Source organism: Phallusia mammillata, chromosome 4 (assembly GCF_965637545.1).
Source record: "Phallusia mammillata chromosome 4, kaPhaMamm4.hap1.1, whole genome shotgun sequence".
NCBI classification, from domain to species: Eukaryota; Metazoa; Chordata; class Ascidiacea; order Phlebobranchia; family Ascidiidae; genus Phallusia; species Phallusia mammillata.
In genome coordinates, this window is record NC_137255.1 from 24,301,853 (window position 1) to 24,326,133 (window position 24,281).

Sequence of the window (24,281 nt, forward strand, 5' to 3'; positions counted from 1 at the left end):
GGGTTTGTTTCACGTTGATAATAGCTTTAGAATGCACAAACGCATTTAGGCCATTTGTTTTGGGTTAAGGACGAGAAAGTAGGTTTCAGATTCCAACTGTTCACTCACTTTTAACACATAATGAAATCACATTTTAAAGTAACTTATTTGGATAAATGTAACGCAAAATTGTATGTGAAAAGGGCTTTATTTGTAAACTCACTTTTGACACCTCAGTGGTAAAACACCTTTTTATGACTAAATTTTTTACAGACCATAACACATAGCTTTGGTCCCCTCCATTAAAGTTTCTCAACTTGTGAATACTACACTAAATCAACGAAGAACTCGGCCTGTTATATGCTATAGACTTGAGTTCACCGAGAGATTTTATTTTACGCATTTAATGACACCATCGAAAGAACACCTTAATTAATATCAGCTCATGTTGAAGGTAGCAACGTGTTGTAGTATCAAAATTAGATATTTCCGGAGTTTCCTCTTTTTATTCGCTATAGTTCTCTCTAAAAGAGTAGTACTTGTGCTTTACCCTGTAAAACAAATAAATAACTTATTATAAGTCCGAAATAAAAACTGTGTGTTTCTTCAGCAGAAAAAAGTGCCTATGTTGTGATCAGACAAATCAAATCTTACACTTCCAACGTTCTGATAATACTATTTGCCTTTTTATGCACGAGTAACTTAAAATTTACAAATATTGTTTAAAAACTTGTGTAATTTATGCTGGCTTATTCTGTTTAAAATTTTCAAAATTGAAAGACGTTGTAAAATAAAGTTAAAAACTGTAGAAAGATACTTTAAAAGGTAAACAAATCAATCAGTTGAAACAACTCCAAAAATGAACTTACTCTTGTGCTCCACAAAAACGAAAGTTGCGTCCCAATGAAAGCAAGGTTTTCATGTCCGCCTGGTCTAACTCAAAAGTCATGACCTGGAGAGAAAACCAACAATTTTTTTTACCCTGTTTCAAAGTCTGTAAATGGTGACTTTATTGATACACCAAACGCTGTTGTGAACGGGTTTTCTTTCGAAAGAACTGGAATAAAACTTTAACGGTTTGGTTTTGACTTGACTAGCGAAAGTTTTTCAAAGGTAGTTTGAGTTTTACAGCAAGTTTAGTTAGCTTGGCTGAAAAGAACACAGCAATATAGGCCTAATTGCAAAAATCACCGAGGCTAAAAAGTCAATCTGAAAACGTCTTTGGGTGCGAAAATGTTGAGCGTACAATTGGCGCATCAAGGTTGAACCCGCTAAAGCCTTCATAACAAAATATTGGAATAGAATAAAATAAAACAGCCTTTGTACTGACTCTATATTAGAATCATTTTTACCACATTCTGCTCACCTCAAAATTGCTTTTGATTCTGGACGGGGTTACACTCTTTGGAATGACGTTGATTCCTCTTTGAATGTTAAACCTAATCAGAACTTGAGCTGGAGACTTTCCGTGTTTTTCAGCAATGTTTACGACGCTTGGATCTTTCATCAAAACTGGATCTTTACTAGTATCCCTGTTGGTCAGTAAAATAATTAATATTACTTTGACTAAGAATGGAAAGTATTTTCCAAGTAATGAAATCAGTCGATAAAATCTTGGAATATATATATTTCGCCTAATGGCATCTAGTTATTGAATTAAATAAACGGTGATCGTCGATGACCATGCTGCCTGTTGAAGGGTCAGATACTGTTCAGTTCAAATACTCTCAGTAATATTACTTTGTTTTGCCACACCGTTGCACTATGACATGAGGTCTAGTGTACGGTAAAAATATCCAATTTTACGTATTTGGTCTAAAAAAATATTATCCGCTAATAAGGTGCCGTGTTCTTTAGCGGTTGTTCCCGACCGGGATGCTATTGGTATTTTACTGCGCTGGCAATTATTTTTAGCACTTTCGTAAACATTGCAAGACAGTAATATAAATTTTATAAAAATTATGACGTCTTAAAACAGCATTTGATGGGAACGCTTATAAAATTAAACTTATTTTTGTCGTCCTAGAAAATCAAAGTTATACGCATTTACAGGCGCGAATTAGTTTTTGAAGCATACCAAGGTCTATCCGGCGAGCCAAGGGGACTGTAGGCGGTCAAAGTAATCTCGTTCTTTTGGCAAACATCAACCAAATCCTTTTGAACCAAGTATGGATGAAGTTCAACTTGATTGTTGGCTGGAACCACTTTGCATTCTTTCAAGATTCTGTTGATTTGATATTCGTTGAAGTTTGAAACTCCAATGCTTTTGACCAAACCTTCGTCCACCAGCTTTTCCATCGCCTTTGAAACAATTAAATGGTCCAATTAAACGTATTCAAAAACTTTGGAGTATTCCCTATTAACCAACAGTTTGTAGGGATTATAAGACCCCCATTGTATATAAGCCTCACCTTGTATGTATCAACATAATCCACATCATTGCAGATATAATTTCCCTCTTCGTCTCTAGGCATCAGGTTTCCATTATTCTAAAAACATTATTGGTCTTATAACTTTATATCTACACATATTGCTTTTGAAGGCCTTGATACTGCACCCTACACCAATCCAGATCTGGCCGCGGGCCAAGTGTTGGAGACCCGTGACTTACATGCAAATTAAAACCGTTGTGCTTTTGTAACTGGTCGTGCTAGAAAACTCACAATAGTTTAAATAAAGTTGGTACAAGTTAAAGACAAGTTTATTATGTATGTTACGCAAAGGTTCTAGTAGAGATTAACAGAACATAAAGTTGCTACGGCTACTTACCACAAACCCAATCGGACTATGCATCAGGTAAATATCCAAATAGTCGAGTTTCAGATTAGATAAGGACTTCATGAGAGCTGGGCGGACATCCTTCGGTTCGTGATCGGTGCACCAAAGCTGGAAGTTAATACAAATGATCAGCATATGATGTATTGGGCGTCGTTTAAGCAACTCGAACTAATGTGTCATGAGATTACAATAAGAAGCCATCTCAAACGTGGGCTTAGTCAAAACTTAAGTACGCAATAATACTTCCAAGCAAAAATGTTCTTGTTCAAAAACACACAAACTATATTTCAACCTTTAGTTATTTTATATCCAAAAGATATATCTTCCGTTTCTTTTTTCCGGTTTTCGGTGGGTTTATACCGGAATATTCCAGTTTTAAACTGGTTTGTGCCGGTTCCGCCTCCTACCGAACCTCAGAAACGGTTTAAACCGGAATCGGGAACATAGAATTTTGGCCCGATTTTCGAGAAAACCTCAAGACCCTTCCGTTTTTCCAGATTTCGGTCCTCAAATTTTTTAAGAAAAATCCGGTTTTCGGTGTTTTTTTACCGGAATATTCCAGTTTTAAACTGGTTTGTGCCGGTTTCCGCCTTCTACCGAACCTCCGAACCGGTTCAAAGCGGAATCGGAAACATAAAATTGTGACCTGATTTTCGAAAAAAACCTAAGGATATGGCCTTTCCGTTTTTCCGGATTTCGGTCCTGAAAATTTTAAATTGATCTGGTTTGTGCCAGTTTCTGGTTTTACCGAACCTCCGAACCGGTTTAAACCGGAATCGGGAAGATAAAATTTCGGCCCGATTTTCGAAAAAAAAACTAAGGCTATAGCAGTGGTTCTTAACCGGGGTTCGATCGAACCCCAGGGGTTCGATGAAGGTATTTTCGAAGTCCAATACAAATACTGTTTTTTGTCAAACTTTATAGGGTCTATAGTCGCTGAAAACGGCAATTTGTACACTGGAAGGTTAAACTTAGGCAGGGGTGTTTTAACCTGCTCTAAAAAGTTTTTGTGGTGCTAAAAAAAGAATTACCAGCCTAATAACCATATGTGTCAGACTTTTTGTACGCCTCTTGTGTGCCAACAATGCGAACAAAACAGGTACCACAAGCATCACAATACAGATTATGACATCATAAACACTTAATCTCCTCGGTCCTCGCAGTGCAGTACAATCTATGCACCGAGCTAAAATTTAATCTGGACGTTTTGGGCGCTGCCAAGTATTTTAAAACAAAAATAAGCAGGTAAATGTCGGCCGTTGGTGAAATAAGAATCTGCCGATGCGGCCGTCCCAGCAAAATGGTTGTGCAACCCTGCACTAAAGTTTTATTTTCCTTTTTTGACGTAACAAAGAGCATTGTTCGCGGTGTTCGTAAGCAGAAAAACAACGAAATTTTGTTGGCAGCAAAAACTTACTACTTCATCTTTTTCATGTTTGTGTACAGATGCTCAAAATACAATGTCTTATTTTGGTATAAAAACTAAAAATTGCCGGGATTAAAGCAATCATGAAACAAGATGCTTGTATAAGTTATGATGTCAGAATTAAACAAAATGACAAACAGTAACTGTTGCCACTACGTTTGAACAAAAACTAATTATGACCCACCAAACAAAATGGGTTAAAAACCTAGGATGTAGCTTTAGGGTTCGACCAAAGGCTGAAGAATATTGTTGGGGTTCGGCCGTTATAAAAAGGTTAAGAACCACTGGGCTATAGCCTTTCCGTTTTTCCGGATTTCGGTCCTGAAAATTTTAAATTGATCTGGTTTGTGCCAGTTTCTGGTTCTACCAAACCTCCGAACCGGTTTAAACCGGAATCGGGAACATAAAATTTGGGCACGATTTTCGAAAAAACCCTAAGGCTATAGACTTTCCGTTTTTTCGGATTTCGGTGCCGAAAATGTTGAAGAAAAATCCGGTTTTCGGTGAGTTTTTACCGAAATATTCCAGTTTTAAACTGGTTTGTGCCGGTTTTTGCCTCCTACCAAACCCCTGAACCGGTTTAAACCGGAATCGGGAGCATAAAATTTTGACCCGATTTTCGAAAAAAAAAACCTAAAGCTATAGCCTTTCCGTTTTTCCGGGTTTCGGTCCTCAAAGTTTTGAAGAAAAGCCGGTTTTCGGTTGGTTTTACCGGAATATTCCAGTTTTGAACAGGCTTGTGCCAGTTTCTGCCTACTACCGAACCTCCGAACCGGTTTAAACCGGAATCGGGAACATAACATCTTGGCTCGATTTTCGAAAAAAACCTAAGGCTATAGCGTTTCCGTTTTTCCGGATTTCAGTCCTCAAAATTTTAAAAAATAGTCCGGTTTTAGATTTTTTTTACCGGAATATTCCAGTTTTAAACTGTTTTGTGCCGGTTTCTTCCTTCTTCAGAACCTCCGAAGCGGTTTAAACCGGAATCGGGAACATAACATTTTGACCCGATTTTTGAAAAAAACCTAAGGCGATAGCCTTTCCGTTTTTCCGGATTTCAGTCCTCAAAATTTCAAGAAACATCCGGTTTTAGGTAGGTTTTACCGGAATATTCCAGTTTGAAACTGGTTTGTGCCGGTTTCTGCCTACTACCGAACCTCCGAACCGGTTTAAACCGGAATCGGGAGCATACAATTTTGCTCAGATTTTCGAAAAAACCCTAAGGCTGTATAGCCATTCCGTTTTTCCTAATTTCGGTCCTCAAAATTGTGAAGAAAAACACGGTTTTAGGTGGGTTTTCACCGGAATATTCCAGTTTTACACTGGTTTGACCCTGTTAATTTCAACCGGATTGTTTCAAATATGGAAAGAAAGTTTATAATATCACGATTTTTGAAAAGTGTGATGTAGTTGTATTGAACAAAATCATACAATACTCCGATAAGTATGACTCATTATATTACGATTCCGTACCTCAGGACATTGATTTAACATCTTTGTATTATCTGCTGACTGAAGTCTACAAACCCATACACCCATTATTGACTAAATATTGGTACATATGCCCTGAAAAGGCTGGGCAGAGCATTAGCTTGGAACTTATAATATGGTAAGCACGATATTTGTACCTTGCTGACGATGAATAAATCTTCTCGTTTGACTTTGTTCTCTTTGATTTTTGCTTCAATCCCAGCACCAACTTCTTGTTCGTTTAGATAAATGAACGCACAATCGATATGACGATATCCCACATCAATGGCACATTCAACTGCGGCTTGTACTTCGCCTGGTTTGGACTGTTAAGAGTTCCAATGTACATATAAGTTATAAAGTGGTCTTAGTTTAAGTGTCAAGATTTAAATGGGAAAATAAAACAGTTTTAATTGACTGCAAATCCAATTCTCGAGTATTTTTTGACTGAGTTTGCCTATGTACAAAGCCTTGTTAATATACATGTCAAAAAATAGGGAATCAAATGTACAATGAAACGAATTTGTACTTTTCAACTCCTTAGACAAACAACATCAGATAACTGCCTTATAATGTACAGTACTTGATGAATTTAATCAATTCGGTAAAGTAAGCAAACTTGTGTTGTTTGTGTGTCTTACACGTAGGGTTGCTTCGCGCGTTACAGCTTTTTGGAAGTTATTATCTTACAAAACGTACTGATGCGAACAAAGTATAAGTTACAGCAAAAAAACTCACAAGTTAAACTTACTTTCCATGTTCCAAGTCCAATAAGAGGCATTGTAGCACCAGTATTCAGTTTTAATGTGGTTGCCGACATCTTGATTATAACCTTGGACTTCTGACCAACTTCAATACAGTATTAATTAAAATACTTATGTTTCTGTGCACACTAAAATCAGATTTACATTCGTAAAGCAACGAATAATGTTCCCTGTAATTTTCCATTTGTCTGGTCATACACGCTAGCTGCCTGTGTACACTGAGGGTCATTGTGTGCGCGAACGCATTTTATATGCTCAGCATAGATTTTCATGGGTGTTCAAAAGTTTCGAGCAGTTCTCAATTACACGAGCCTGTTGAGGAAAATTTGAACGCAATCAACTTCAAGAACCGGTAAGATATCTGTTTAAATTCAGCGCGAAACTCTTTCATAGTCCCACAGCTACATCTACACTAGCTGCATTGTTATCTGTCACTTCGAGAAAGCAACTAATCCTTCCCCTACAATTAGGAAACAGAAATTACAGATGTCTTTCAACAGATTTGTTTCGCACATATGCGCCAGTTTCCTCCATTTATACCTCATGCTAAAAAGCCGACGTCACCGTGATTAATCATTTTCTTTGACCCATGTAAATATTTGAACAAAATCACCGGTGCAAAACACTTTTGGTCGTTGTCTAGTATTGACATTTTTGACAATTCATTTCTCACAAGGACACAGTCTCACTCAAGATTACAGTAAGCTATAGTTTGTGCGTGGTATATTCGCAATGAAATTCGTTCATATCAAGCGCACGTACGTGGTTCAAGACGATTATGTATGTAAAAGCACATATTGAGTGATTTATGCCAGCTGAAATAGTTTACAAACTCTATTTCGAATTTATAAATTAATTTTACTGCATACCCAATTGCTTCCACTGCATCAACTATAAGACAACAACAGTTTCGTAAAACTGCTATAAGCGAGCAGCAAATATGTTTTACCCAACCAAAGCCTAACCGCTGCCCTGACGTATACCAGTTGAATTTTTCCATAAGCCAAAACCGTTAGCAATGGTCAAATGTTTTTGGTACGTGCTTTTGTTCAATTACTTTTATGTTTTTGTTTTCGCCTTTACCAATGAGAGAATTTCGACTGCGATCTACACTGCGCTTAGTATTTTCTCCCTTTTTAGGTGTTTAGCAACTAAAAACGTAACCCTAAGGTGTTTAGCAACTAAAAACGTAACCCTAACACTGTTAGTCCAAAATTTCCAATTCTAAGAACTGTAACCTAATTAAAAGCACTTAAATTCCTTACCTTTTATTCGGAACGAGCAGTAATACAATCATATATGACAGATTTGAAAACTGGAAAAACATGCTTAAGCTCCCGCCTTTTGTACCCACACTGCTTAAACGCCGACGTCAGTGTGACTAAGCTTTTTCAAAGACCCGTGAAAATGTTTGGATAATATTACAGGTGCGAAAATCAATTGTCACGGTTAGTAAAGATTGTGTGTTCGCGACTAGAACCGTCCCTATTGAGCACACGTGGTTCAGGACGATTGCGTAAGAGTACACATTATTGAGCTTAAACTTATGTTATTTCTATGAGCTTAAACAGTTGATTTTTATTTGATTTTTTAATTGTTTAACTACCAGGTCATTGCTTATTGCATGGGATTAATCGCTTTATGTACGAGCTCATAAGTTGCATTACTTTGCTGTCACCGTTCACACTGTGCTGCAAGCTGGTGTAGAAATCAAGGTACACTTTCTACTAATGTAATTCAAGTTTATGAACCAAAAGCTTTGCCCAATCGATAATTAAACACCTGTGAGCTCTAAAACATTGTTGGACAAAACTTACTATGGGAGTTTACACCTAAATTATAAGCAACTAGTTGGACAGATGTTGCCCCATGCACTATTGCATAATTCTCAAGCGAAGTTAGCTCATAATAACGTACTACTAATCTATAGTAAGATTCTTTTGTCACTGAATAAACTATGTGTAATCTCGACTGGCTTGGCACCAATTGGTGTGACCGTTTGGACTTTGTACTATTTGCACCTAACACAGAAGATTTAATTTTCCGCATACAATCTCGCGATTCATAAACCCAACAAGAAAGAGCGGTAATTTGAAGAATTAGGTATTTGCAGAGTTTTTTTCCTCTTCACTCGGTATAGTTTTCTGAGTGAATAGTACTTCTTTATACTTTATGTTCTTTATCCCGGATAACAAACCCATATTCCAAGTTTGGCCTAAACTTTAGGTTCGTTAATTCAATAACAAAACTTTGATTTCAGAAAAAAATGTGTTTCACCGCTACAATAATTTGGCATATTAAAGTTATCCAAAAAAAATGTGTACATTAAATTCAAAAGGGAGAAACGAAAAAAAAAACCTTTGTCAAATGGTATCAAGAAAACTTAAGACATTAAAAAATTGTCTAATGTAGGCTATATCAAATCAGATATTTTTTACGCCCCTTTGAACAATCAACATGTGGTAACAAAGTTTAAAGTGAGTGTATTTCATTTATAAAGTGTGATTACAAATTGGAGCAAAATGGCAAAAAGCCTGTTAATTGACACAAGCAAAATTTCTGCTACAATATTCCTGCAGACTTAGCTAAACCCGTTTGCAATTGACAGCCTTTAACCTTCGTCGTATTTTGCGACTAGGTTTCTGATTTTAAACATATTTAAATTACCCTACGTTTGCAAACCGTTACGATTACTTTTTTTAAAGACAGTCACTGTTCGAATAAGTCTAAAGTCCTTTTAATCCCGAAAGTACAAGACAAAAAACCCAAAACCCGGTTTAAAAAAGCTGCATCAGACCCAAACGTTAGTGAAAACGCGACAAAAAATGATTTGGCGTCAGACACGACTTACAACTCTGGGCCAGCCATAAGCGTAGTGTTTACAGCAACGCTTTTAACGATAAGTTTTTCCAGAATATATTTTTCTGCAGCTTCCTATAACAATGTTGTAAGCGGGTACGAAATTGTTTCCGACCTAAACTCGAGAGCCCGAAATTTGTCTCAAAGATGAAAATCACAAATGTGGCATGTAAAGTCAGGATCAAAACAAACTAGTGCCTGTTAACCTGATAAAGACCTTGAAGCTCGGAACGCCGGTACCCACAATCCGTTTGCAAGAAGAGATTTCTTAAATTTGCATTAATATTTACGCTTATGTGGATAACAATATGAACTATATGCATGTTTATTTTCGTTGAATTTTGTCTGAATTTTTGAAAGCACAAAGTTCTTGCCAGGGATCATTTATTTGCGTAGGTATTCGAAATTGAGGCATGGACAAAAATTACAGTGGTAAAACTGGATCGTCATATTGCTTCACTCTTTGTAATCCTTTTGGAATGGATGGTATTTATGGGTCACCCTGAAAAAAGCATCACGTAAATACAATTTAAAGTCATGCCGAGCGTCTTATGCTGGTGGTTTTTAACCTGAAGATAAACTAAGGGGAAATTTGTTATTTTCCAGGGGAAGTTACACTATCATTCATAAGTTTCATGGGGCTATTCTTCCATATAACATCATAATAGAAGTTTTCAGTTTGTGAGAAGGGGTAAATAAAATTCATGTGTTAATTCTTAGCGGTAACGCTAAAAAGGTCACTGCTACATGCTATAAACCAGCGGTACACAACGTAACGTTACTGACGCCAGCGTCACCCATTCCTAATGCACTACACGCCACTACTATGTCAAGTCAATATACACAAAAAAGTCTATCAACACAAAACATAAGTCTGTTTAACCTGTTGCATATAAATACCCCGCATTCCTTAAAATACTCCTTTCGAACCAATTTTATATGCCAAGTTATTAGTAAACAACTTTTGTCAATCCAATATCAGTAGTACACATCGTTTTCAAACGTAAGTAGTGAACCCCTGGTTTTTATTATGACATATATCGGCCAATTCTTATTCCACATATTTATTAAGGTTGTTTGAAAACTCACCACTGGAGGGCGCACCCACGGAAGTTGTGGTCAAACGTGTTGATCGTTTCCATGTCTTCGTCAGTAAGTTCGAAATCAAACACCTAAAATAGAACACAAATAGTATACCGATTGCCACTTACAATCATCCTCGCTAAAGTGAGTACAACTCCATCTTTCATGGAGGTTGTAAATTTGATTTTTAGCGAACTATGTCATAGTCCGCGACAGGTTTATAGAAGACGTCATACTAATTTAAGCCGGGCCTCAAGCATGACCAGAAAGATCTAGCCTGCGGCGGAATTGAAACCCCGTCAGAGTATTTTCGATAATCGCGCTCTACTAACTGAACTACACTGGCTCAGTGACATAGCTTTTGAAAGGCAAATCACAGGCACCGTTCTCTCGGCGTTCTCTCTGCAGCAGCACATCCCAGCTAATTCGTAGTTGGGGATCGCCACATTGCCCAGCAATCAGTTATAATAAACATATATTCATAAATGGGATCAGTCCTGAAGCGTTCATGATGACCAGCGACCACGGGACATTCATATGCAAATCACTGTACATCACGCCGATTGAAGGCGTCGTACTAAATCAACCGGCTACCAAGCATTCCCACATGGCAAGGCGAAGCTTAGAAAAATCCAGCCAGTGGTGGGATTCGAATTTGAGCAACACAGCTCGGTCTTAAGCCCGCCGAATGTCGAATCACAAGCTTTATTCAGTGTCACACCTTTAATAGGAATGGCGTACTGAGTATGGTCTGCATGAAAGCTGCAGGACTGATGCCAGGACAAAACCTTTGTTCAGAACTTTCCACCAAAAACAAGAGAGTATATAGGCTGAACGCAACACATAAGGCGGGTATCAATACCGGAAAAAAACATGCCTCGTACCAATTCAGTTTATTATGACTGAAAGTCGCGATAAATTTGCATCAAAGGTTCGGTATTATATTGAAGGCTCATCCGCAAAATAAATGTATAGCCTAAACCAGTGGTTCCCAAACTTTTTTCTTTTAAGGCGCACTTTAGAAAAAACAAAAATTATTTGGCGCACTTTGAACATTTGAATAAAAAATATACCTATGGAAATTTTAATAACTTTGTTAAAATGGCACAGCAAATTAGCTGACAAAGGCAGTAACTATGAGGTCATAAAGCCGCTATACAGGTCACTCTCATAGTTAAATAGCCTAGTTGAACATCTCAGAGACGTGGAGCATGTTGGCCTAGTGGTCTAAGCACCTGGTACTACTACTCTACTCGATTGATTTTAATTTCAATATTTTTTGCGGCACACCTAATGACATCTCGGCGCATAGTTTAGGAACCACTGGCCTAAACTAACACGTCGTAAGCAACACGTCATAAGTAACTACCTCTACATTACTTATTTCAAGTAGTTGGGGTCAGCTACACGTTATAACCACGTTCTGTTTACTGTAAATTATTGCGAATATTTACGGGCGCTGTACACAAAATAAAAATTGAGTGGTTGATTGACAATATGAAACAAATGGTTTAATATAAGCACGTAACTTAAACCTGTAGTTAAATGTTTAAATTTAAACCTGAAAATTGCTCTCAATCCTGGATGGTGTTACGCTCTTAGGGATGACAATCACTCCTCTTTGGATCTGAAATCTGATGAGGACTTGTGCTGCTGTTTTCCCGATTCTCTTGGCAATTGCAAGAAGCTTAGGATCTTCCAAAAGAACTGGTTCACCCTCCTTTGCCCTAAAGTTAAAAATATATAATAGTTTGAACCAGTGAGGACAGACTAAATTACTTGACTGGCAAATCCACTAACACAAGAAATCACAGCAGACAAGTTTGCTAAATACCGATAGGGGTATTCGCAAATATTTGAAATGTAATTTGTGTAAACACGACGTTTTGAGCTCTAGGGTTTTATTAATAATAACAAATAATCCCATAGAACTAGATGATTGTGTTAAACTTTGTCCTTATAACCCTATCCCAGTCTCACTGTTAATTTACATATCTGCGCACTTTAAGCCATCTATGGGTATTTAGCAACTTTTCGACTGTTATTTTTGTGTCAGGAGCTCTAACGACGTGATTGCGGACGAACTTCGGTAGCTGTAAAATCATATGCACAAGATAGATATGTAATCGTTTTAAGCATACAATCGCTACTTTTCCATCCGTCCCACTTCGCCAAGTTAATCAAAAAAAAAAGTGTTTGATGAGAAAAACGGATGGAATCCCAATATCGTATTGAGTTAGCGCGATACCTCACAACATGACACCATACCTCACGGCAAACCTACATTCAGCTTAATTTCGATAGGTGGCGCAAAGAGCTGAAGATAAGTTTAACAGCTAAAAACGGTTTGAGTTAGAAAATAAGATTTTCAAAATTTTACGGTAGGAATGATGATAGCTTTCCTCAACTCAAACAGCCATAAATCGTTTTAAATAAGTGTTAATGCTCTTTGCGCCACCTATCGAAATTTAGCTTAATGTAGGGCTACCATGCGGTACGGTGTTAGTAGATTTTCCTCAAAAATCAAAGAAATATTTAAGAATTTAAAGGTCAGAATTTAAAGTAATGGGTACCATGGCCTGTCGCTAGATCCTAAAGGACTGTAGGCAGTGACTGAAATTCCCTTTGACTGACAGAATTCGACCATATTTGTCTGTAGCAAGTAGGGATGCAACTCGATTTGATTGTTAGCTGGAACCACTTTGCATTCTTTTAAGATTCTGTTGATTTGATATTCATTGAAGTTTGAAACTCCAATGCTTTTCACTAAACCTTCGGCCACCAGCTTTTCCATTGCCTTTAGAATAATATTGTAATTAGCTCTAAGCTAAAATGTAAAAACTATTTGGGGAAAATCTACTTACACCATACCACACGGCACCCCCACATTTAGCTAACATCCGATATGTGGCACAAAAAGCAGTTGCACCCATTGAAAACGACAAAAACTGCTGACGGGTAGGGCTATTTGACTGGGGGAAGGTACTATCATTTAAAATACAATAAAACTAACTTTGAAACCTACAATTTTCAAAAATTTACTTCCTAACTCCACTACCACTTTGGCTGCTAAATAAATGCTAGCCCCCCAAATCAAATTTTCCATAAATGCGGGTCTAACGTGAAGTATGATGTTTAACTTTCCAGGCGCAAAAGAAAAAAAGCGTTTTGTAAAATGTTAAATAGCTTCAGGTGGCGAAATACTGAATAGCAGTTCGATAAGAGCAGGCTAGGAACTATTTTTAGTATTTTCGGGAATCATGTTTCAAAAAAAGCTTGGTACTTTCATACCCCAACGTCAATGACTGAGACGTTAGCATTTTTGCAGAAATATGCTTAAAATTAGCGCTAGTGCTAACAGAAGTAAAAAAGAGCAAATGGAGTTTCCAATTTACCTTGTATGTATCAACATAATCGACGTCTGAAACAATAAATTGCCCGTTCTCATCTTTTGGGAACATGTTTCCATTGTTCTGCAAAGTAAACACGAATCAATTGGCAATGACATTCAGGGCGACAAGGCTAAGCATAATGACACAAGTGTGACACTTCAATACGTCTGATGGCTTAAAAATGCTTTACCTTATCGCCCTTGACAAAACATGGCGGCCTATTGGCAATATTTACCCCGAACCCTTCCTCTCCTCTTATTTAAGGTCGCCTAATAATAACAGTGTAGCTGCAGAGCCTTAAACACAGTTGCCATTAATTGTTCCCTATACTGTTTCGTGTTTATAACATCACAACGCCTAGCAACGATTTCCGGTTCGAAATATAATCGTTTTCTGGTGCAATTGTGCTGCAGTTTCTGTAACCAGAAATGAAACTAACCCAACTTTATGATCACGTACACGTTTCTTTAAAAAGTGCAATTTATGAAAGTAAAAAAAAAGTGAAAAACTTTTACAGCATGTTTGGAAAGAAAATAGGCTTTGGCCGCCTTTGGACTTGTATAATATTATCACTCACAATGTATCCCATCGGCCAGTGAATCAAATACAGGTCAAGATACTCAAGTTTTAGGTTTTCCAGTGATTTCTGGACCGCTACACGTACATCTTTCGGGTCATGGTGAACGTTCCAAAGCTAAAACAGAGATACAAAAGGTAACAGCAAATAGTTCAAGACAAAACTTCTGTCGCTATTTTGATGTTGTACCTTAACTTTCCGTAAATCACTGAACCGTATCAAAGACATACCTTGCTAACAATAAATAGGTCTTCCCGTTTGACTTTGTTTTCCTTGATTTTTGTCGTAATTCCTTCTCCTACTTCGTTTTCGTTTCCATAAGCTAAGGCACAGTCAACGTGGCGATATCCTACGTCAATCGCACATTCAACAGCTGCTTTCACTTCGCCGGGTTTGGACTGAAAATAACATAATAAATTGCACTTTACAAAAAAGTTTATCTTTTAATATATATTTTAATTTAAAGTGTATCTCATAACGAATATCATTATGTTGTTCGTGCGTAAACTTTAAGTTTTCATCAGTTTATTGAATACGTACCTTACAAAATATGCTACACGTGCTAGTACAGTTTCTACAATAATCAGCAACACAGATAAAAAAGTTTTAAGGTTTAAGCTTTTATACCAGTGGTTCCCAACCTTTTTTGTTACATTCCTCCCTTCGCCCATTTTCGAACTATTCATTCCTCCCCATAAGACGAAAAACCAACACAGATTGACATAAAACAACATAGCAATTTGAAATAGACCTTATAATTAGGGATGTCTGTTTCAGAATCCTTTACAACCGGTTCCAAATGTGAACCGGGTCCAAATTATAATGGACATAATAATGTAAAAACAAAAATGTTCTGTATTTTCCAATGTAAATTTTTTTACAGGTTTTATGAAATTCCTCCCCTGAACTCGTTAAATTCCTCCCTAGGGGGGAATTCCTCCCCGGTTGGGAACCACTGTTTTATACCGTTAAGCGTTAACTTCCTACCTTCCATGTTCCAAGTCCAAGCATTGGCATTTTTCTGCCAGAATTTAATGTTAACAATTTGACTGCCATGCCTGTTGAATTAGACTATTGCCAAACTCAAAATGTCGACACACAATCTATTTTAGATTCTGAAACACAGCAAACGACATGAGAGTTTGTGGCTTTCTTTTACAGCATTATTTTAATGTAATATAAAAAAACCTGAAAGCAAAACAAATATGTTCTTTAACTCATTTTTTCGGGCTATTTGTTGACCTAAATATCGGTTTTCAAAACAATGCTTTGAGGCAAATTGTACAGACAGACTTTTGCTATTATGTGATCAGCGATGCGTTGTGAATTTCAGGTACCATTTGTAAAAAACAACAGAAGAAAACCTAGAACAAAAACGTAAATAAATTTAACCAAGACTCTTGTAACTAAATAAACTTTTACCACTGCCAATAAAATAAAATAAATAATCTTTGATTATGTTGGGTAATACTGATAAAAATATAACATATGCATAATCTGTGCAATGCAACTTAGTTTTTCAAATTGCTCCCTTCAATGATATTGCCGTTTGCACTCGAATCTTTTACTCTACTGGTTAGTCACAACAATTGACTGAAAAATATGCTCTAGGCCTTTTTTAACAGCACGCATGTGGCCTACTAAGCACGCATAGTCAATTTGGAAACTCAGGAAGTGGTCAAATGGACAGTCCAACGATTTCTACACATATCTGGTACTTAAGGCCACTTGACTAGGCTATCTGAACATTACCTAGAAGTCTGCATGTTGCTTTGCTGACGGCGAAATTGATTGCTGCAGTTTCGTGAACAACGGCGCCGACGGTTTTGTTTAACGATTAATGTTTGTCATGTAAACTCTCTCATCCGTTCATGTGTACTTTGGTCGCAAAGCTAAATCCCATTTTACACTAGCTGTATGTTGAAGTTATGTGGGCCTTTTTCACTGTACCGTTTCCAGTAAGCCTTTACCGTAGTTTGTGTAAAGAATACGAAAGTAAAGTAAGACATTCTAATTATAGATTCCTAAAATATCGTGTTTGCTGTATGCTCGTGTTTAGACAAAAAAAACACCAATTTGGCAAAATTCGACATACATTCATACAGCTTTTCATGTTAATTGTGGCCATAATTCTGCTATAGACTGGACTCCAGTCCAGTCTGTGGAGCATTTATTCGCACACGAATGATGTGTATGGCCAGTGCGTACATTTCTCTTTCATTTCGTTAAGGCTATTATTGGTAGCGTCATCAGCCTATATCTTTTAAAGTGTTTGTTTAAAAGATTTTTTTTTACTACTATAGCTCAACATTTTTTTTGGTAAAAATATGCACACTTTTTGTATGAACTGCGAAAATGGAGCGTATTCACGTTTCCATACGTAGGTTGATCCAACCGGATAAAAGTATTTGGTGTGGATTTCGAAAAAAATTAGAAATAGCATTTAGAAACTTACAAATTTGCAAGCAATTTAAATTGGACATGTGATGTGTTATCACGTATCACCTGGTAATGTGGCAAATTTAACAGTTTGGTTTCGGGACGATGATGGCTCTCTAATGCAACTTTGTGCAACTAAAAGGTTGTGTAATTATGATGGGCTATTTAAAATTGATTATAATTATTTGCTCACTAATTTTAGCATTGTGATATTCATAGAGTAGAATGATTAATCACTGGCAATGGTTACAGATTTCAAGCAAAATACACACGAGCTTGATCGTATCTTTAATAACTTTCTAAAAACCCATACGTTGTGGCGAAATTACTTTTACTAAAGCGTACGTTAGGTTGATCGGGTTGACTTTATTACTACAGAAGTGTCTTTCGCTGTAGATGTTTTACGCTCTTAAGTCCTTGGCTATCTGAGCTACTGTTTGTCTGAGCTTAGTCCAGGGTCGTGCAACATATGGTCGCGAGCTAAAACACGGCCCACGACAGCTATTTGTGTTGCCTGCGCTGACTGCATCGAGTAGTCCATTGTATTATACTCTCCACGTTAATCGTAGGAAGTTGTTTATTTGGCATTTTTGACATTTTATTACAAGTTAAAGTTAAGAGAAATCTCTCTGGTTTAAAATGTTTCCCTCATGGACCCTTGGAAACAACCCAGGGACCCTTGAGCGAACTGCAGGTTGGAAATCACTGCAATAAATGTTTTTTTTTTTTTTTTTATCAAAATGTATTAAATTGGACCTCAGCATCGTTATACATGTAAATTGTGGCCCATTGTGATAAACAGTTGCACGTACCTGGCTTAGGCAGATAAAATGGACGGCGTTTAACGTTAGACTTAGTTTATTGAGTATGAGTCAGGAGGTAATAAGAGTGAGAAAGATAGTATGTGATATCGTTACAACACATGTGAACATATACAGCGAGAAAGGTGACGATGACGTAACTGTACAAATGGTAAAATGTGTTATTTAGCAAGAAATGACAATTTAGGTCGAGTACTAAAATGCTGACGATGACGAAACAAATCGTACAATCACGTGACAAAGTCACTCGTATGATATTTGCGCATATTTGTACTGCAATACACGATACACAACACGTGCAAACGTTGGGTCTAAGTCATCAGTGCGTAAAATTCCAAATACAGTATTTTGTATAGATTAAGCTAAAAACGGTTTACAATTGGCAGCATTCAACCGTCGTATTTTATGATTATGTTTTGGATTTCTTACATGTTTAAATTACCATACGTTTGCAAACTGTTAAATGATTGCTTTAGTAAAAGACAGTCACTGTTTCAACACGGATAAAGTCCTTTTGTGGCTGCCCTAGATTTGATGGTGGGCATGAAATTGGGGCGACAACAGCTTTAAATCCATTTTTCAAAGTACAAATCCGGATCAGTCCGGTAATGAAAATATGGCTGAAATGATACACACCCAAAAGTTCTTCATGAATATAATTTACTGCTGCTTAATTACAATGTTGTAAGCAAGAAAATTGCGGCATGGATAAAAATTGCAGTGGTAAAACTGCATCGTCATATTGCTTTACTCTTTATAATTCTTTTGGAATGGGTGGTATTTATGGATTTCCCTGAAAAAAAGAAACATTACACGAATACTACGTGCAAACCATTACTTTAAAGTTTAAAGTCATGTCGACCCCCTATAATAGTTGTTTTTAACCTGTGGGTAGTTTTGATATATGGGTAAGTTACCTACAAGTTATCCTACAAAAAAGTCTATCAACTCTAAGCAGAAGTATATTAGACCAGTTGCATATAAATATCATGCGTGCCAATTTTTTTCACAACAGTTTTCGAACTCAAGCATTTAGTTATTAACTTGACAACTCACTGTCGCCAGTACATATCACCACTAAACGTATACGTGGTGGCAAGTTGTGCAACCCTGGTTCAAAGTAATGACATGTATCGGCTATTTCTTGTTTAATTTATTTTAAAAAGTTGGTTGCAAACTTACCACTGGAGGGCGAACATACGAAAGTTTTGATCAAACAAGTTGATGGTGTTCATGTCTTCGTCAGTAAGTTCGAAATCAAATACCTAAAATAGAACACAAGTAATTGCATATCGATTGTCACTTGTAGTCATCCTTGTTAAAGGGAGTGTGATTCCAACTTAATCTAGGTTGTAAATTTGACTTTTACAACACAAGTCACAGCACGCCAGGACTATAGAAGGCTTCATATTAAATCACGTCGGTCTCTTAAGCATTCCCTCATGGCAAAGCACAGGATAAAGAAACTATCTCATGGTGGGTTTCAAACCCGCAACAGCAGCGTATTAGGCAAGCTCAGCAGTGAACCTGTCTAAGACGAATCACAAGCATCGTTGTCTGCCTCGTATGGTGCACATGTCAGCTTAAAGCAGGGTTGGGGAACCTACTTTGCGTCGCGGGCCGCATGAATTGCACAACATTTTCAGGCGGGCCACATACTTTTTTATTTTCAAAATCCATGTAAAATACCCGAAGCACACAAGTGGTTTTATGTTTCATCGCTTCACATTTGATTTTTTTTCTTTGCTGTTACATGTTTGCAACTAACAAGGCATACAGGTTTATCACTTATTTCGACTAAAAAGTATTAGTTTGTCCATTCTTTCTGGAATACCCTAGCTCCATTATACCGATCTGTCTTTTTTTCCAAGGATATATTTTTAATAACACAATAAGGATCCACGCTAATAGCTCTCAAGCCGTTTTAAAACTAACACCACATGGCGAATGATTTGTCACTGCAAGGAGAGGCAATCGAGTGACTGTTATACGTCACAAATATAGCAAGTGTGGCAATTTTTAGTAGTTTGGCGTCATATTGTGGAATGGGAAGATTACTACTAATATCGAAGTCATTTCAAGGAAATATTTGTACATCAACATTTATTGTTTTTTTATGCTATGTTGTGTACTGTACTTTAACTAGATTGTGACGGGGGCCGCATTAAAAAGACAAGCGGGCCAAATGTGGCCCGCGGGCCGCAGGTTCCCCACCCCTGGCTTAAAGGTAGGGAAACGCCAGGTCGACCAGTAATCAGTCAAGATAAACATAAATTTATGACTGGGATCGGCCCTGAAGCGTTCATGCAGACCAACGATCACGGCATATCCATATATAAATCAAGTACGCCAGACTTATTAAGGCGTCGTACCGAATTAACCCGTCACAAAGCACTCCCATATGGGAAACATCTATCCTGAGGTGGGATGCGACGCAGGCTTGTCGGTATTTTCTACTAAAACAATAAAGTATACAAGCTGGATACAGTACACATACTGTTCTCAGTATCAGCAAAAAAACTTGCCTCGTATAGATTCAGGGGCATCAGGCGTTAAATTTGCACCACAGGTTTCGTTTTTTTTTTTTTAAGTTTCATCCGCAAACTAAACGTCTGACTTAAATCGTTCTTGACAGGTCACAAGCAACTAAATCTACATGACAAAGGGAAAACACTTTTTCAAAAATAAACCTGAAAATTGCTCTCAATCCTGGATGGTGTTACGCTCTTAGGGATGACAATCACTCCTCTCTGGATCTGAAATCTGATGAGGACTTGTGCTGCTGTTTTCCCGATTCTCTTTGCAATTGCAAGAAGCTTAGGATCTTCCAAAAGAACTGGTTCACCCTCCGTTGCCCTACAGTTTAAAATATTAGTTTGAACACGAGAGAGACTAAAATTACTTAATGTAAAAATCTTCTAACACAAGAATTCACAGCAGACAATTTCTACCGATAGGGGGCGCAATGAGCATTCGCAAATATTTGAAATGTAATTGGTGTAAAAATGCATACGGTTTGGGCTAAAATCTTGTGACAAAAATAACAATGAAATTCACCAAATGAACAAGTTTTGTATCTTAAATTTAGTACCTCTTCGTGTTAAATTTAGAAGTAGGAAACCTAGTCTCACGGTTAATTTAAATAACTTCGCTCTTTACGCGATCTATCGGTAATTAGCAAACTTTTCTACTATTAATTCTTGTGTTAGTAGCTGTATGGACTTTTGTAGGTGTTAAATCGCATACAGAGCGACAAGTGTATATGTGAACGTTCCAGGCATATAATTGCTTTTTACCTGTCCCGCATTTCGTCAAGTTAATCATAACTTCAGTGTTTACGTGATGAGCGAAACATATGGAATTACACCGTCCCAATATCGTATGCAGCTAGTGCCATGTATATTTGAAAGCGGTAGAGTTACTAACACAATACCTCACGGCAGACCGACATGTAGCTAAATGTTGATAGGTGGCGCAAAGGGCTGAATTATTTATTTAACAGTCACGAGAGGTATATGGTTAGGAAGCAAGTTTTTTAAAATTTTAGGTTGGGAACTAAGTTTTCAAGATTGTTTGTTGTATTTTGAATGAAAACAGCTTACCTCAACTCAAACAGACATAAATCGTATTAAAAGAGTGGTGATTTTGCTAAATGTAGGGCTGCCATGAGGAACGATGAAGTTAGAAAATTTACTAAAATATTTAAAAGTCGTATTTTGATATAATGGGTACCATGGCCTTTCGTTAGATCCAAGAGGACTGTAGGCAGTGACAGAAATTCCCTTTGACTGACAGAATTCGACCATATTTGTCTGTAGCAAATAGGGATGCAACTCGACTTGGTGATTGGCAGGAACGACTTTGCATTCTTTTAAGATTCTTCCGAGTTGAAATTCGTTGAAGTTTGAAACTCCAATGCTTTTCACTAAACCTTCGTCCACCAGCTTTTCCAATGCCTTTAGAATAATATTGTAATTAGCTCCAAGCTAAAATGGTAAAACTATGTAGGGCAAACCAATTTACATCATACCTCACAGGAGCCCCACACTAGGCTTAAATCTATGTGGGGGGGAAAGCCAATAAAGGTAACGGTTGGGGCTGTTTGGGTTGGGGTAAGGTATATTATGATAAAAAAAAACAAAAAAAAATACAATTTTGAAACTTTCTAACCCACAAGTTTCACTATTTTTCTAATTCTATCTCCATTTAGCTGTTAACTAGATAATTCAGCTATTTGCCCCACCTATCAAAATTTTTTTAAAAAAAATTACGGTTTGTCATGAGGTACAGTGTTAGTAGCTTCACCATGTGGTCGCAAAAATTAGGCAAAAGACCGTTTTGTTCTGCATAAAATGTGGATGTTTGTAGTTTAAATTGGCTTTTATTGTTTGGCATAGCATATAAATAGAGAGAAATGGCTAATAAAACTATACGTTGAATATGTTTAGGCAAAAAGTAAACAGCAGTTAGAAAAGGTGGAGGTTGGGAACCATTTTTAGTACGTTTTTGGTTAGGAATTAAGTTTCAAACTTAAAAAAAAAATTTAAAATGGTTTAAAAAAATTATTACAAAACTCTACCCCGACGTAAATACCCATAACCGTTTGCATTTTTACATGAAAGTTATTTTAAATTGGCGCAAGTGTTTTCAGTATTTAGCACATTTTCGGCACACGTAAAATTATGGTTAGTGTATTTTCCGATAAAACAAACAACGAAAACCGGCAACACTGAGGTTTTAGTCCGAATTGTAGAATAAGTAAATGGAGTTTATCCCCTAGTTACCTTGTATGTGTCAACATAATCTACGTCTGAAGCTATATGTTGCCCGTTCTCATCCTTTGGGAACATGCTTCCATTGTTCTGCAAAGCAAATAAAGAATACAAAATAAGCAAAGTAAATTAACAAGAAACAAATCAATTTGCAATGGCATTTGGGGCGATAAAGCAAAGCACAATGACACACGTGTCTAAAGGCTGGAAAAAGGCATTATCTTATGGCCCTTGACAAAGTATGGCGCCTTACGGGCCTCCGTCTAATTGATGTCAATACATACTTGCCATTACCGCCTCCTCCACTGTTTCGTGTACATACCGTCACAACGCTTCGCAACGATTTATAATCCTTTATCTATTGCTATTGTGCTGCTACTTTTTTAATCACCATGCGAAAAAAACCAACTTAACTTTATAATAAAATGTTTTTCGGTTTTCTTTGAAAGAGTGCACTCATTGCTTAAATTTTAGTGGAAGTTTATGTGAAGAACATTTAAATCATGTTTGGGAAGAAAATAGGTTTTGTCCGAGTGTGGACTTGTATAATATTATCACTCACAATGTATCCCGTCGGCCAGTGAATCAAATACAGGTCGAGATACTCAAGTTTTAGGTTTTCCAGTGATTTCTGGACACCTACACGTACATCCTTAGGGTCGTGGTGAACATTCCAAAGCTAAAACGCAGATACGAATGTCAACTGCAAACTGTTTTAGACAAAACCACCATGCTTTTGATTTAACTACTTCTACCGCTATTTTGATGTTGTACCTTAACTTTCCGTAAACCACTGAACAGTATCGGAGACATACCTTGCTAACAATAAATAGATCTTCCCGTTTGACTTTGTTTTCCTTGATTTTTGTTGCAATGCCTTCTCCGACCTCGTTTTCGTTTCCATACGCTAAAGCACAGTCAATGTGGCGATATCCTACGTCAATCGCACATTCAACAGCTGCTTTCACTTCCCCAGGTTTAGACTAAAAATTATTATCAAATTGCACATTACAAAATCGTTTAAATTTTAATATATGTTTTAATTCAAAGTGTATCTCATAACGAATATCAGTATGTTGTTCGTGTGTAATTTTTTTTACTAGTTTATTGAACACGTACCTTATGAAATATGCTACACATGCTAGCAGAGTTTCTACAGAAAACAGCAACACAGATGAAAAGGTTGAATTTAATTTGGTTTAATTTAAGCCTTTGTAGTTATACCGTTAAGCGTTAAATTCCTACCTGCCATGTTCCAAGTCCGAGCATTGGCATTTTTGTGCCACAATTTAACGTTAACAATGTAACTGACATGCCTGTTGAACTATTGAACCAATATATTTCAGATTCTGAAACACAGCGAGCAACATGAGACTTTGTAGCTTTCTTTTACAGTATTCCAGGTAATGTCGACTGGATTCGGACAGTATTTGTCTAAAAATCGGACATTTTACGACAAAAACAAAAACAAAAGCGTATTATTACAAGCAAGGAACCAAAATCGACGTGCCAATTGCCATCTTTCGCGTTTACGTTACCTCCACTTAATTTTAGACCTGGCACCAGCCAAATTTCAGTGTTAGTAACTCTACCTTCCGGTTTACACCAAGCGCGTGCGAAGCGAGGAACGCGAAATTTCTTTCTCTATTTAAGCCCATTTCGCGCCTCTCTCTCGTTTGCACGCTTCGCGTCTGGGTTGCTCCGTGAGCAACAGAAACGGCGCTTGGCGTGAGAATATTGCCCAGAATATGTAGGAATGATCAGTCTTGGTCATTTATGTCGGATATACTTTGTTGTCATATGGAGGTTTAGGCGCTGCAACTTTATTACACAATGTCAATTGATTGAAGAAATATATCACGATAAAAGTGCTGAACAGTCTGTCATATCGCGCTGTCATATCAAAAAGCACATAATCAATATA

At 37.2% G+C, this 24,281-nt stretch overlaps 3 protein-coding genes across 3 annotated transcripts; all 3 read right to left on the reverse strand.

The window, feature by feature from the left end:
- Positions 1-401: 401 nt before the first annotated feature.
- Positions 402-6,470, reverse strand: LOC145223664 (aldo-keto reductase family 1 member B1-like). The gene is made up of 8 exons (XM_080090063.1): positions 6,402-6,470; positions 5,809-5,976; positions 2,749-2,865; positions 2,391-2,468; positions 2,057-2,280; positions 1,346-1,511; positions 849-931; positions 402-530 (listed from the first exon to the last, which is right to left on the reverse strand). Exons 1-8 carry the CDS (start codon positions 6,468-6,470, stop codon positions 485-487), a joined length of 951 nt encoding a protein of 316 aa, XP_079946189.1. The 3' UTR covers positions 402-484.
- Positions 6,471-9,640: 3,170 nt separating this feature from the next.
- Positions 9,641-15,469, reverse strand: LOC145223846 (aldo-keto reductase family 1 member B1-like). The gene is made up of 8 exons (XM_080090250.1): positions 15,313-15,469; positions 14,556-14,723; positions 14,326-14,442; positions 13,752-13,829; positions 12,930-13,153; positions 11,918-12,083; positions 10,363-10,445; positions 9,641-9,775 (listed from the first exon to the last, which is right to left on the reverse strand). Exons 1-8 carry the CDS (start codon positions 15,379-15,381, stop codon positions 9,730-9,732), a joined length of 951 nt encoding a protein of 316 aa, XP_079946376.1. The 5' UTR covers positions 15,382-15,469; the 3' UTR covers positions 9,641-9,729.
- A 2,135-nt stretch (positions 15,470-17,604) lies between these two features.
- On the reverse strand, positions 17,605-23,795 carry LOC145223845 (aldo-keto reductase family 1 member B1-like). The gene is made up of 8 exons (XM_080090249.1): positions 23,603-23,795; positions 23,173-23,340; positions 22,920-23,036; positions 22,370-22,447; positions 21,318-21,541; positions 20,276-20,441; positions 18,768-18,850; positions 17,605-18,378 (listed from the first exon to the last, which is right to left on the reverse strand). Exons 1-8 carry the CDS (start codon positions 23,669-23,671, stop codon positions 18,333-18,335), a joined length of 951 nt encoding a protein of 316 aa, XP_079946375.1. The 5' UTR covers positions 23,672-23,795; the 3' UTR covers positions 17,605-18,332.
- Positions 23,796-24,281: the final 486 nt, after the last annotated feature.